Source organism: Rhinolophus ferrumequinum, chromosome 19, assembly GCF_004115265.2.
Source record: "Rhinolophus ferrumequinum isolate MPI-CBG mRhiFer1 chromosome 19, mRhiFer1_v1.p, whole genome shotgun sequence".
NCBI classification, from domain to species: domain Eukaryota; kingdom Metazoa; phylum Chordata; class Mammalia; order Chiroptera; family Rhinolophidae; genus Rhinolophus; species Rhinolophus ferrumequinum.
In genome coordinates, this window is record NC_046302.1 from 54,544,056 (window position 1) to 54,558,145 (window position 14,090).

At 43.2% G+C, this 14,090-nt stretch overlaps 1 protein-coding gene across 6 annotated transcripts in view; it reads right to left on the reverse strand.

The window, feature by feature from the left end:
- The window catches only part of CD226 (CD226 molecule), an 81,460-nt gene that overhangs the window by 24,940 nt on the left and 42,430 nt on the right, over window positions 1-14,090 (reverse strand). For all 6 annotated transcript variants that reach the window (XM_033135573.1, XM_033135572.1, XM_033135571.1 and 3 more), the window contains one exon: window positions 78-425. In XM_033135573.1, coding sequence (XP_032991464.1) covers window positions 78-425 — 348 coding nt within the window. The remainder of the gene's footprint in view (window positions 1-77; window positions 426-14,090) is intronic.

Genomic DNA, 14,090 nt, shown 5'->3' on the forward strand with positions numbered 1-14,090 from the left:
AAAAGACAACACAAACCAACCCACCGTGGTTGGTTTTACCCCTGTTTGACACTTGAAGACAGGTGTCACCTACTCACCATCAGTTACGGTCAGTCTTATCACGAAGGTTTCCTTTTCTCCTGGGCCGCCCCTGCAGAGGCAGCGATAAAGCCCTGAGTCAGAGGCCGTGACGTGGGGCACGGTGATGAAGGTCCTGGTCGTCTCCTGGCTGCAGTTGGTCAGTATTTGTCTGTGGTGCCTTGAGGTGTAACCTCTTCCGTGGGACAAGTTACAGGTGATCAAGTGGTCGATTTGATGAGACTGGAGCTTTTCCCATGTAACCTCTTGCACTGGCCACTTCATGTGACACTCACATGTGAGAGTGGTATTTTCTCCAGGTGATGAGACCGTGTGGCTATTTGATGAAACACTGATGTCAAAACTATCTGGAAAGAAGAAGCAGCTGATTACGTTTAGGTCCTCAAGTTTTTCCATACGAAGGTAGACGCTACCTGGAGAATTCTATCGCAGTGATTGGTGATGTTATTTAACATCGTCTCATCAACTGAAAATGGTATCTTTACACCACATGTTGGTAAGGAAAAGGCTTTTGACAGAATATGTTCACACATATTCTCTTCAGTGTTACTTGGTTAACCATGTAACAGGGAACATCATCGAAAACCCTGATGCTTTTCTTGGGAGTGACCACATCAAGGGGCTGAGTTTCACAACACTGTGCTGCAAGGACACTGGGCCCGTGACTCCCACACTGACTCCCAGGCTCAGCTATCTAGAGTGTAACCACATCACCCAGGATTTGCATGGTCTGAAAAGAGATACCAAATCGTTTTCGCTGAATACACATACACCCATTTTTCAGATGTTCGTTGTCTTGTGCATGACGTACGGACCCACATGTCCTGTGAATACCTGAAAGCCCTCCAGTGCTCTCCCCTCTTCCTCCCACCACAACTGGAATACTCAGCACACAGCACTCACTGCATAATCACCAGAGATTATGCAGCTCTCATAGTTTGGGCTGAGGAGCTGAGCGCGTCCCTGTATCCCTCTCTGAGAATGTACAAACTAATTTTAACAGTCATATTAAAATGTACTATGTTTCCCTGAAAATAAGACCTCGCCGGACAATCAACTCTAATGCATCTTTTGGATCAAAATTTAATATGAGACCCAGTATTATATTTTTTATATTATATTATATTATATTGCATTATATTATTTTATATTATAAAGACCCGGTCTTGTAGCAAAATAAGACCGGGTCTCATATTAATTTTTGCTCAAAAAGATGCATTAGAGCTAATTGTCCGGCTCGGTCTTATTTTCAGGGAAACACGGTAATTTAACTTTAACTCTTATTCTATAAGAACATACATAGATTCTTAGATAGTCATTCTTATCCTATAAGAATACATAGGAGATATTTTCAGTCTATGATGGCTAATGGGATATGTGCTTGTAAATTCTGGTCTTCTAAATTTTGCTAAATTTTAATTTCTAATACAGTAAATATTGATAGTTATAACACACATAAACAAAAACTCTTTGGAGTCCTCAATAATTATTAAGAGACTACAAGGAGAAACCAATTTTAAAATTCAGTAGAACCACAAAAAAAAAAAACACAAAAAGCCAAAACAATCTTGAAAAAAAAGAACAAAGCTGGAGGCATCACACTTCCTGATTTTAAACTCTACTGCAAAGCTGCAGTAATTAAAAACAGTATGGTACTTGAAAAAGACAGAAATACAGAGCAATGGAAGAGAATAGAAAGCCCAGAAATAAATCCATGGTCAACTGATATGTGTTCAACTGATCTTCAACAAGAATGCCAAGAATACACAATGGGAAAAGGATAGTCTCCTCAGCAAATGTGTGTGGAAAAACTGGACATATACATTGCAAAAGAATGAAAATGGACCCTTATGTTACGCCACACATAAAAATCAATTCCAAATAGATTCAGGATTTAACTGTAACACCTGAAACTGTAAAACTCCCAGAAGAAAACACAGGAGAAAGTTTCATGACATTGGCCTTGGCAATGATATCTTGGACATGACACCAAAAGCACAAACAACAAAGGAAACCATAAATAAGTGGTACTACATCAAATTAAAAAGCTTCCTGCGCAGCAAAGGAAACAATCAACAGAAAAGGCAACCACAGCATGGCAGAAAATGTTTGCAAACCACATATCTGATGAAGGTTAATTTGTAAAATATATAAGGAATTCCTATAAACTCAATAGAGAAAAAAAAATCCAAAAGTACTTAATTTAAAAAATCAGCTAACAACTTGAATGGACATTTCTCTAAAGAAGATATGCAAATGGACAAAAGATATATGAAAAGATGCTCGATGTCATCAATCATCAGGGAAATGCAAATCAAAACCACAATTGAGATATCACCTCACACCTGTTAGGATGGCTATTATCAAAAACAAAAACAGACAAACAAAAAAGGCAGTTGCTGGCAAGCATATGGAGCAATTGGAACCCTTGTGCACTGTAGGTAGTAATGTAAAATGGTACAGCTTCTATGGAAAACGGCATGACACTTCCTCAAAAAATTTAAAAATACAACTACCATATGACCCAGTAATCCCATTTCTGGATATTCATCCAGTAGAACTACAATTAGGATCTCAGAGAGTACTATTGCAGTACTATTTACAATAGCCAAAACGTGGAAGCAACCTAAGTGTCCATTGATGAATGGATGGATAAAGAAAATGTGGTATATATTACAATGGGATGTTACTCAACCTTAAAAAAAAGAAGGAAATTCTGCAATATGAGACAACGTGGATGAACCTGAAGGACATTAATGTCAAGTGAAATAAGCCAGACACAAAAAGACATATACGGCATCATTCCACTTACATGAGGAATCTAAAATAATCAATCTTATAGAAGCAAAGAATACAAGAGTGGTTGCCGAGGTCTGAGGGAAGGAAGAAATGGGGGGCTACTAGTCAACGAGTATAAAATCTCCGTTATACAAGACGAGTAAGTTCCAGAGACCTGCTGTACACCATAGCGCCCGTATTGATCCCGATGTTTATGTACTTAAAAATCTGTTAAGAGGTTAGAGCTCATGTTAAGTGTTGTCATCACAGTACATCTTTTTTTAAGAGTATAAAAAGATCCCAAGACCAAATAATTTAAGCACCTGATCTAGAGAATAAACTTCAGGAATTACTTCTTAAAATTACAAGAGCCCAGAGTGGCAACGTGTCAGGCTCTTTGGTAGTCATTAACACGTTTTTAATATGACAGCTTGCTGCTTCTGCTAAGGAATTCTGACCACAGCTTAAGTCGACAGGGCAGTAATGGTGTCACAAAGCACAGGAACGCTAGACAAGAAATGCAGAAAAGTAAAGAGCACCTGCCATGGCCTCTCTGTGTCACGCATTTGCTCAGGGCTGGCCTGGGAACCACTTCCTTGACTTCCAATAAAAGGGAAAAGAAGAGTAGAAAAGAGAGGACAGGAAATGAAAGAAAGAGAGGAGAAAAGAAAGGACTCTTGAAAAAGAGAGAGAAATGAAGTCTAAGATACAGTACGATTTGTTACCTATATTCAAGAATATTGTGTGTAGTACTAATTTCACCTCCATTAAAAACTAGTGTTTGTTCAGCAAGTGGTTCCAAGTGTCAAAAAGCTATTGGAAAGAGAAAACCACAACACTCCAGTTTTTCAGTCTGTAACCATTCGACCATTTACTGACACTAACACGTTACCCACATAACAGGCACACAGGAAACATTTCATCTCTAAGTAATAAGCCAACACGAGAGCATGGCACAAACAGAAGAAGGAGAAAATCCACAAGAAACTGGGAAAAAATAAGAAAATAAAACCTTAAAGGAAACACACGAGAAACTAGAACAAAATTAAGAGAGGGAAAAGAAGGTATGAGAAAAGAGAAAGAAATGAGGGAAAAATAGAAATAAAAGGCAAAACCAGATACTGATAGCACCCTATATTGGGCAAATGAAAGAACAGAAAAGAAATGACCAAAAGAAAGAGAGTCCAATTTTGATATGAGCTGTGGCAAACCCTGGCAAGTAAGAGGCAGGCTTGCCCTTGCTGCTGTTTTGATGTTGGTCTTCAGTGCCTGTTTTGTTTTCCTCGGTGGGGGCCGCTCTCCTCCAATCTCAGAACCTTTCTTTACCTTCCTATCTAACCAACACCTGCTCTCAGGAAGCAACCCCATGTATTGTTGGCCTGGGTAAAAAGTAGGGTCCTCTCTTCGGAGTGTCTACATTAGCACAAAGGACCAATCCAGCAGGACGGCCGGGTCAGGGGGTCTCGGTGGGAGCAGGGTGCATGGAGGTTTTCACAGCACGGGTTCTACGTAAGGACCCAGACCCACCTGTCAACAGATACAGACGGCACCCGGAAGCATCCGGCCCCCCTCAGAGGCTGACGGTTGGAAGCGTGCACTAACCCCCCTTTCACCTTTCCTGATAAGCAGAATAGCTAGTTGGTGACCGATGAGATTCAGATCCAAAAGAGGTCTGCAGAATCTGCCTTGCTTCTCATGTTGTGTGTTCTGCTCACCCAAACCTCCTGCTTGGCACCTGTAAAGCCACACACAATGACCCTGAAAATGACTGGGCAGACCCCACATGCCAAGGGGACCCTGGTATCCTGACATGCTTGGAACTGGAAAGTGATTCTACTGATAATAGGGATCAAAATGTTGCAGTTAACAGGAAAGAACATGCTGGATTAGCATGTAACCCGAAAAATAGAAACAAAAATAATAAAAACCAGTGCAGTTTATGTTTCTATTTAGTTATGCATTCATTCTTAGCATAAACATAGAATAGACTGTGGTGTGTTTTGTTTTTTAAAATTTTCTTTTAAAGACATACTTTTCTTTAGAGCAGTTTTAGGTTTCCAACAAAATTGACAGAAAGGCACAGAGATGTCCCCCATACCGTCTACCCACCCACTCCACACACACACACGCACACACACACGCGTGCGTGTGTCTCCCATGGTCAACATCACTCACCAAATGGGACATTTGTTACCAAGGATGAACCTGCACTGACACGTCACAGTCACCCCAAGTCTATAGTTTTTCTTAGGGTTCACTCTTGGTGTCGTACATTCTGTGGGTGGGGCCAAATGTATAATGTCCTCCTGGAAACCCACTGGCTTCTGTGACACTGCGCTTTCCCGCTTGTCTTCTCTCCTTTCTGATCTTCTTCCATGGTCTCCTTCCAGAATCCCTCTTTCTCTGCTAGTCTTTTAAAATGCTGTTGTTCCCCAGGGTTCCATTGTTCGCCCCCCTGCACTCACCATCCCTGGGTCATCCCCCGGGCTCTCAATTGTCAACCATCCCTGTGTGCAGATGACGTCCAAATCAATAGCTCCTGCTCAGTCAGATCTCTCCACAGGCTATCTAAAGCACGAGGCAAAAACTTGTTCTTATCTTGTTTAAAATAGGCTAAAAATTAAGCAGCCAGCATTGCCCTAAGCTACCTGCAGGAGCTCTACTACCCCAGCCAATTAGACCCGATAATAGTAGGGACCTTGCGGTTTCCCAATGGCACCTCGACCACGGATGTGCTAAAAACTCTTAAATATAAAGTGTCCCATAGAAATGCAAAATAAGATGTCGACTGAGGAAATGTTCTAATGTGGCCAGAGATGAAGCCTTAAAATAAGCAAGCAATTGCTAAAAGAGCGGATTTTAAAAGTTCTCATCATGAGAAAACTAAAAATTTTGTAACTATGTATGGTGATAGATGTTTACTTTGACTTAGGTGGTCACTTCAAAAATATACAAATATTAAGTCATATACATCTGAAACTAATATAATGTGTGTGTCAGTTATACTGTGATAGATACACAGATAGATGGTAGATAGAGATAGAGATAGATGATAGATAGATAGAGAGAGAGAGAGAGAGAGAGAGAGATAACAAAAACGATAGCAATCAAAAATAATAGACAAACCAATTTCCAATTATAAGCAGGCAACAAGGTTCGGAAAGTGGAGAAGTGGCACTTTGGACGCTCATAGGGTATGGAGTGTGGGAAGATGTCCTGAGGGCAGAAGCAGCAGCACAGACCCAACAGGCTGAATTCCCCGAGTCTGGCTGTGGCCCTCATCGCTCTGCCTGTGGCAGACGAAACTGAAAAGGGCAATCTTGGTGGACACTGAACTGAAGGGTTGAGCAGCTCCAAGCAGAAGCAAAACAGGAGCAAACAGCAGCCTTGAGCCTGGACCACACAGTAGGGCTCAAACTGGGCCATATGGACCACACACGCCTGACCATCCTCTAAACTCCCTGGCTGTGGACATTTCAAATGCAGAAGGCAATAAAAGCAGTAGATGGCATTTCTCTAAGAAGCTGGACTGTTCCTTGATGATGTTTGGGGTGTTATTGGTTGAATGGTGTTACCAAAGCTCATACATGGAAGCCCTAATGCCCAGCACCTCAGAATGTGACCGACTGTGGAAACAGTCATTGCAGATGGAATCAGTTAGGAGGAGGTCACCCTGGAGGAGGGTGGACCCTGCTCCAACGTGACCAGTGTTCTTATAGAAAAGGGACAGTGGGACACAGACATGCACACGGGGAGAAGGCCATGTGAAAAGGAAGGCAAAATCACGGTCAAGTATCCACAAGCCAAGGAACTCCAAAGACTGCCAGAAACCACGAGAAGCCGTGGAGAGGTCTGGAACCGCTCCTCCCTCACCGTCTCAGAAGGAACCGACTCTGCCTACACCTTGATCTCAGACTTCCAGCCGCCAGACTGTGAGACAACCAATTTCCAATGTGTAAGCTGCCCCGTCTGTGGCAGCCTGAGCAAACCCCCACGGGCGGTGAGGACTTCACCGACCGACATTTCAGGGACAATCTGGATCTTTCCAGAACTGCTCAGAAGCAGCAAGGCTGCCAGATTAGGGGAATCAAAGCTCTTCTCCACACCCCTCGCCACACATTTCCATTCTCTGCCCTTCATTTAAAGTGCAGATAAAAGGTAAAGGAACCAAACAAGATAAAAGTAAGCTAAAAGATTGCTTGACTGAAACACACAGATAAAGCGGGAAGAACAAGAGCTGCTGTGAGAGATAAAACCACCACCTGGCAAAGCCTGCAGGGACGCAGGCCAAACAAAGCCATTTGTTTAAAATGAAAGAAGTGACTCGGGTTTGGTGAGCACGTCCTGGATAGCAAAGCAGGGCTGGGCCCAGAAAACACCTACTCAAAGAAGGTTTGCCTCTCATCCAACGTGCAATGTCCCCCCTCCCCAATCCCCAACATGAGCACCAAAGAGCAAAAGACTTGCAACCCAGGCCTGGGCCGATCTGTGAGTCAACGCAACTGCTGGGTCCTGGATCCTGGCTGGAGACCCCAGGCTGCTGCCCCACAGAGTCAGGGAGCTCCCCAAAGCGTGAGAGGGTCTGTCTGAAGGGCACCCGCAGGTCCTTACACTGTAACTTATGCTCACAGCCTTGAATTGCTAAAAGATAAGTTTCAATCTCCCTGGCGTGGTATGATGAGAGAGAACGGCTTTTTGTTTCCGTCGGTACCATAGGTTTGCTAAAGCACACAATAGGCTTCACTTTTGAGCAACTCTGCTGTTTCTCTCCATCAGGAAAAAAAAATGACTCATGGGATGTAAGAAGTTTAAATAGCACAGTTCAGAGGGCCTGGAACAAGGAGGTCACAGGGCAGCCCAGGACTTCCGGCTTCTTTTCTACTGAAATGTGGGCGTTTGGCCCCCCTCAGACTTGGAAATTTATCGTAGATTTTCTGCAAGGCAGAGTTTTACAGAAAAAGAATGAGGAGACTAGTAGTGCTACTAAGCGCTTTGACTCCTATACCCTAAACACTTTCAACATATTTTCAAATCTAAATAATCTACCGTGAATTTGTCCTTAGTATGTGCCAGCATTAAGTGCATTACATGTACTGACACACTGAGTTCTCTCGAAGACCCAGAGAGAAGTCACCCAGCTGCTAGATGGCCGAGAAAGGTGGCCCACCAGGCAAGAGGTTCATGAAGCTGCACTTCTGGCAGGGCTGCCGTCCTTCTCCCAGTGAAGGGACCACAGGTGACACTCAGAGGATTCCTTTCCACCCTGGAACTGGGCTGCATTTCACAGAGGAAAAACAGGCTCCCAGGAAGCCCCTGTTCCTAAACATCTTGTTTTATGTTGCCTTAAATCCTATAATTAGAAATCAATTGCTTTACTTGTCCTTGTTAAAATGCACGGAACAACCTCAGCTGCTGGCGGGCACCAACACACCAGTGTGAAATCATCCATTCGATTGCTTTCAAAGTAGAAGGAAAGGAAGCAGATTCCCACCGACAGAAGGGAGGTAGCAAGGAAGGGAGAGGCGAGCCGGGAGCCAGCTTTGTCCCATGGGTCACGGGCTGCCATGCTCCCAGGAGCACAGGCTCCAGAAGGACAGTGAGCGCCTGCCAGTGTGGGGTGGGGTGGGGGACTTTAACCGGAAGATAGATTACAGACAGGGGGCAACACAATTTTACCTCTTTTGTCTTCATTCATTCATTCATTCATTCAACAAAAATTACTGAGCATTGACATCAAGATAAACGAGGCACAGTTCTGAGTAGGTAGAAAGACACATAACCAGGTCATCACACAGAGCCCCTAGAAACTTCCCATAGAAGCCCCGTGTCCACCAAAACCCTGAGAGTTTAGCTCCCATCCAGCTATAAGCCATGCTGTTGGCTGGCTCCGAGCTCACCAAGGTCTGATAAAGGTTCTCTTACCAAATGCAGTTATTTTCCCAAAGAAAATCTGCTGAGGCCACCAAATGCAAGACACTCAAGTAACTAAGCATTGTGCATTTAAAGCATCTACTTCACGTGCAGTTTCCTTCCTTTCGCCATATTTTCTGCCCAAGTCACTATTTATTTAATGTAATATCTACTTCATGACATTTCTTATACATAGCCACTTGGTTTTGTGGAGAATAAGTAGAACTTCTGATGGATGACATATGAAAACCGATCGAGGAGGAATTGATATAATGCTCAAGGTGGGGAAAGAATAAACAACACGTGCTCAGGCCCACAAAGCATGAGGCACATTTGACATCAAGGCATATGTGAGGACTTACCTACTTCAACTGCCATCGAAAGAAAAGATTCAATAAAATTAACTGAATTGCAAAACCAAGTTTTTAAATACACTGCTCAGAAAATTGGAAGTTCACAATTTTTACCAATGCAATTCCTAGCCAGCTAAAATTACTTAAATTAGAAAGCAATTTCTGAAAAATCCTGCAGTCGAAGACATACCTATGAAACAGAAGACGTTCTACGTCAGGAAAGGGGAACATAGGTCTTCACCCAGCATTGCAAAAATCTCCAGTCAGTAGTAGTGACGGCATTTAAAGAAAAGCCAGCTCTCACAGCTTTCTTTAGAAACCCTGCAGATGAGCCCTCTATGACTTAGTGACATTTCTTAGGCTGTGTTTGGCCACAGTGAAGAAAGGCTAGGGATGCCTGGGCCTCCTCATTACAGGATAAAGGTAAATGGTAAGTGGGGAGAAACGGAAGACCGTGGGTCTCTGTCAGCAGTAAGCTCCCAAGCGCCCTGAATGCAGGGACCTCTGCAAAGTTCCAAAGGGCTGCACTTGACATGGACACAGCAGATGCTTCCATCGCTCGGTGCCCATCCCCTGGGGTCCCTTGTCATTCCCATGTGCTTTCTCCCCAACAGACAGCACCTGCCTCTCTTCATGGGAGGACTGCCCAGGGCGCTGGTACCTGCTTTGCCTGGGAATCTACACACGAGAGGGAGGGACCCTCACCCAGTGACAGATGCTGGCCCAATCAGGACAACCTCAGCGCCTCTGCCAGGTGAGCTACAGTTAACCTCCATGGCTCCTTCCCCCGGGCTCCTTCCTGGCCTATCCTGCGACTTTCCTAATGGACTTTAGGGGGACATCCCGGAATGTTCCCGAGAAAGTCCCTAATACGTCTCTTTCCCATTTATCCTCCTATCTGGGACTGCTTCTAGGGACAGCAACCTAAGGCAGACCCGTTCCGAGACTCTCCCAAATTTTACTTGGAACCTAGAATCTGAACTTACACCAACATGCAGGGAGGAGGCTTCCAATCCTAGGGAGCATGGCTTGAGCAAGTTAAAAACTCTTTCACTCTGTTGCCTTCTCTTCCTTTCAAGGCCCCTCTCTCTTACCCCCCTCACAGGACTCACTCCTGCCCACAGCAACCCCTCGTCCACTCACTGAGCCCTCCTCCCCTTTCCTACTTTTGCATAATTGTGTATAACAAATTACTATACTTGTGAAAGATAAACTGCTGGGGTTTCTATTTCCGTGACTAGGCCTTGCTTTTCTCAGTTATACTGAGCTCCTTGGAGGCAGAAATAATACTTTTTAAAATATTTGTGTGTTCCTTGTTACTCCACCGTGTTCCAAAAGTTTTCAAGGAAATTGTACCATGAATTACACTTATTTTAATCACTGGAAATACCTTACATAATATCTTCCACATATTTGATGATCATTAAATACCTGCTAATTCATTTATCTCACCTGTAGGAGTTAAGCATGATATCAGAGAAACCTGCACAACAGAATGACTTGTAAACCAACCAGAATGAGAATACAAGACTTAGTTAGCAGAGCTTCCCCTGTGTTCTTCTACTGGACCATGAAACTCGTTACCTAAATGATCTTTTCCCCCCAGTCCACACTGCATCCAAAACTGTTTAGCTCAAATGCAAATCTGACCGTGCTTTCTACAGGACAAATTACACACTCTTTAGTAAAATCCTTTATGATTTTCACCCCTGCCTTTGTCTCCATTCTCATCTCCTGGTGGACTCTACCATATACTCTAGTTTCCCCCAGTATAGTATTCACCTTTATGACCTTGCATCGGCCATCTCTTCTCCTAGAACACCTAATATACTCCTTCCACCCCATTCCAGGAAAACCACTATTTATCCTGCAAGACCCAACTGGGACACCACCTACTTGGAAGACATATTTTCTTACTCATACCAAGATGTGCTAGCCACTCCCTCCTCCGTTTACTTCCCTACCTTGTATGTATTGTTTTGTCTTTGTTGTCATTTCTCACTGCCCTACGAAACTATCGACACCTGACAGATGGCCTGTCTTCAATCTTTCTCAGTCTTAGCACAATGCCTCACACCTTAAGAGGCTCAAAAAATGTTGGGCAATAAATACATCAATGAGGTCATCTCTGAAGATGACAATGTTAGAAACATAGCGCATGACCCCAGGAGCCTGAAGTGATGTTTACCGGTCCAGGGCCTCCGTGGGTTTGGGCCTTCGTTCCCAGGCCGGCGCAGGGCAGTACACACAGGAGCTGTCCTTCATGGCATATCCCCTGGACACAGCCAGCACTCCCATATTTATGGCTTAATACCTTCTCTCCAAAGAGCTCCAGGTGTTTTCCAAACCATAGCAAGATCGACAATATTTCTCAATACCCCTCTGAGGTACGAGAGGCTGAAATTATTTAGTTCAAGCTATAGTGAAGTTAAAATAAAATATATAACAATATTGAAAACAAACAAACAAACAGTGTGAGTGTAGCTGTTGGCAAGGAAAGCTGTCATCATCAGACCTGTCCAGAAAAGAGTGAGAAAGAAGTGATGGCATGAGGGGAACAAAGAGTACCCATGTCATTTACTTGGATTTAAAAGGAAATTTGGGAAATATACACATAAAAGAAATAGATATGGCAGTAAAAGGAGATAATAATATATTCAGCATTCAATTTGTGCTTTATGTGAGTTAGAGGAAATGCCTACAAATCAACCCTAGGACATAATAATTTTTTAAAGCTTTATATGTATGAAGATGACTATCAAGAATTAGCTGAATTGGTGAATGTTGGAAATAATCTAAATGTCCAGCCGCACAATACGGCCGAGTGGATGATGAAAAATAAAGATGTCAGGTGTCAATGTTAGAAATGTTAATGACACAATATAAAGCCGGTTAAGAAAGAGGGCTGATAATGACCTACGGGGCACCTGCAGCCAAAAGTACAAATGGGCGTTGGTGAAATGTTAGCACAACAAATGGGTGTCTACGAAGTGATGTCAGATGAAACTGCCCAACACTGCGTTAACTGAAAATATGGTTTCTCTGTTTCTTTTGAGACATGTCCACGTTGAGAAGGTCGTGTTAATCCTACTTTTTAAAGTAATAAACATCATAACATTCAGGGAGAGTTTCCGCGAGCCAGGTGTGTGGTACTGGAGATGCGGCCGAGTCCCAGCCTTTCCCTGGAGAAAGGGAAGGACAGAGTGGGTTAGCCGAAGCGCCAAGCTCCAGCCTCTCTCCCCCCAAACACCGTAACGACATTTATCCAGACAGGATGACGAGTTGTTAGAAGCCACTAGCCCACCACGTCCCAGAGATTGCCTTCTTCTTTTTGGAAGCTGGGATCAAAACAAATTGAAAGTAATCCCTTAATAGACATCTTCCCAAACCATGTGCCAGGGACAGCCTTACAATCAGTGCTCATAGAGACGGGCGGAACGCACTCAGCCAACCACTTGTGATCTCACCTCCTCCTTTAACAAGTCGGCGTGCCCCCAAGTTCATAGATGAGGGCGCTGACACTCACCCAAGGTTGGGAAATCACCCAGTACCACCTGAAAGGAAACCAGTATCCTCAATGGTATCTAACCTGACGCATCTGACAGTCTCTCCTGCCGCCCTGTCTGCTTTTTCATTTATCTCGATTAAAATAAAAAAATAACTACTTTGCCATACATTTCAAACATCTGTGTTTTTATTCTGTTCTCTAAACCAAATAGAAATCATTCATGAATATACTGAACAAAGAATTGTTGCCCGTCAAAAGTTATCTCCAAATCATATTGCTTAGCTGTGAACTTCTTAAGTTTTTGGTCAATGGAGTGCAGTCAATTCTTCTTTTTCTTATATTTACTCAAAATGTTTCTTTAGTTTCTTTGTTTTGATATAAAACAGCCCCACCCTATTATGGGAAGGACGTTGTGCAAACCCAGGAGTCTCCCAAATCAGAGATGTTGACATGATGTGACATGACTAGCTACATTTAAAATGGTGCCCATTCTGTGCTATTTGTTTATTTGTTTGTTTGTTTCTATACACGTCTTTTTCTTCCTTAGTGCTAAGAAAGGGTAAATGAAACACATAAATTTTGAGATTGAGAGGTCTAGATTATAAAATGCTTCAAAATTCTAGATTGAAAAATCCTCTCCACTGAGGGCTATACCTGTCACCCTGATTTGCTGAGCATTTTGCCTGCATTTCCTGATCCCTATCCAGAAGGATGACGATCTTATCTGCAGGTCTAAGCGAATAAGAACGATAGCCATACTTCCTAGCATGGTCTTGTCTGCTTCCACTACTCTATGCATACACTACTTCATTTTAGTTTTTACAATAATCCAGTCAGGGTTTTATCCTTACCATCATCTTATGGATGATGAAACTAAGGCCAGAGCTGTTAGGAGAAGAGCCAGGATTCGAACTTAATCCCACATAGTAAATATGATCTGTTTCACCTCAGCTGTAGATGGGAGAGCACAGCACAGTAAGTAGCTAGAAGATGCTGAGCATCTAGGAAACCAATCCCAACAGTGGAATTCACTGGTTTCTTATAACTAGAATAAGGTACTCACAGACCTACGTGACAATAGGCTTATTAAAAGTAAAAGCAATAGAAAGGATCACATCTGATGGGCAAAGTACCCAGGCACCAGCCGAGGGTGTGTGCTGCCTCTGGAAAAGTGCCATCATGGCTGATCCGGCGTCCACCAGCAACATACGACCTGGATCTGTTACATCCTCCCCGTGACGTTTTCAAAAGCAGTAGAGAATGAGAGACAGGCCGCTGGAGAACATCCAGCATATCGTAGAAAGAAAAAGGAACACGGGAACATTTTAGAAAGTAGATTGGCAGAGCTTTGAAAATGAAGTAAGTCCTTAATTAAGGCGACAAATAAGCTTAAAGGATTTATTATCACAGATCACAAATCGAATTATTTTGCCATTTAAGTTTCTAATTTCTCAAAGTGGAAA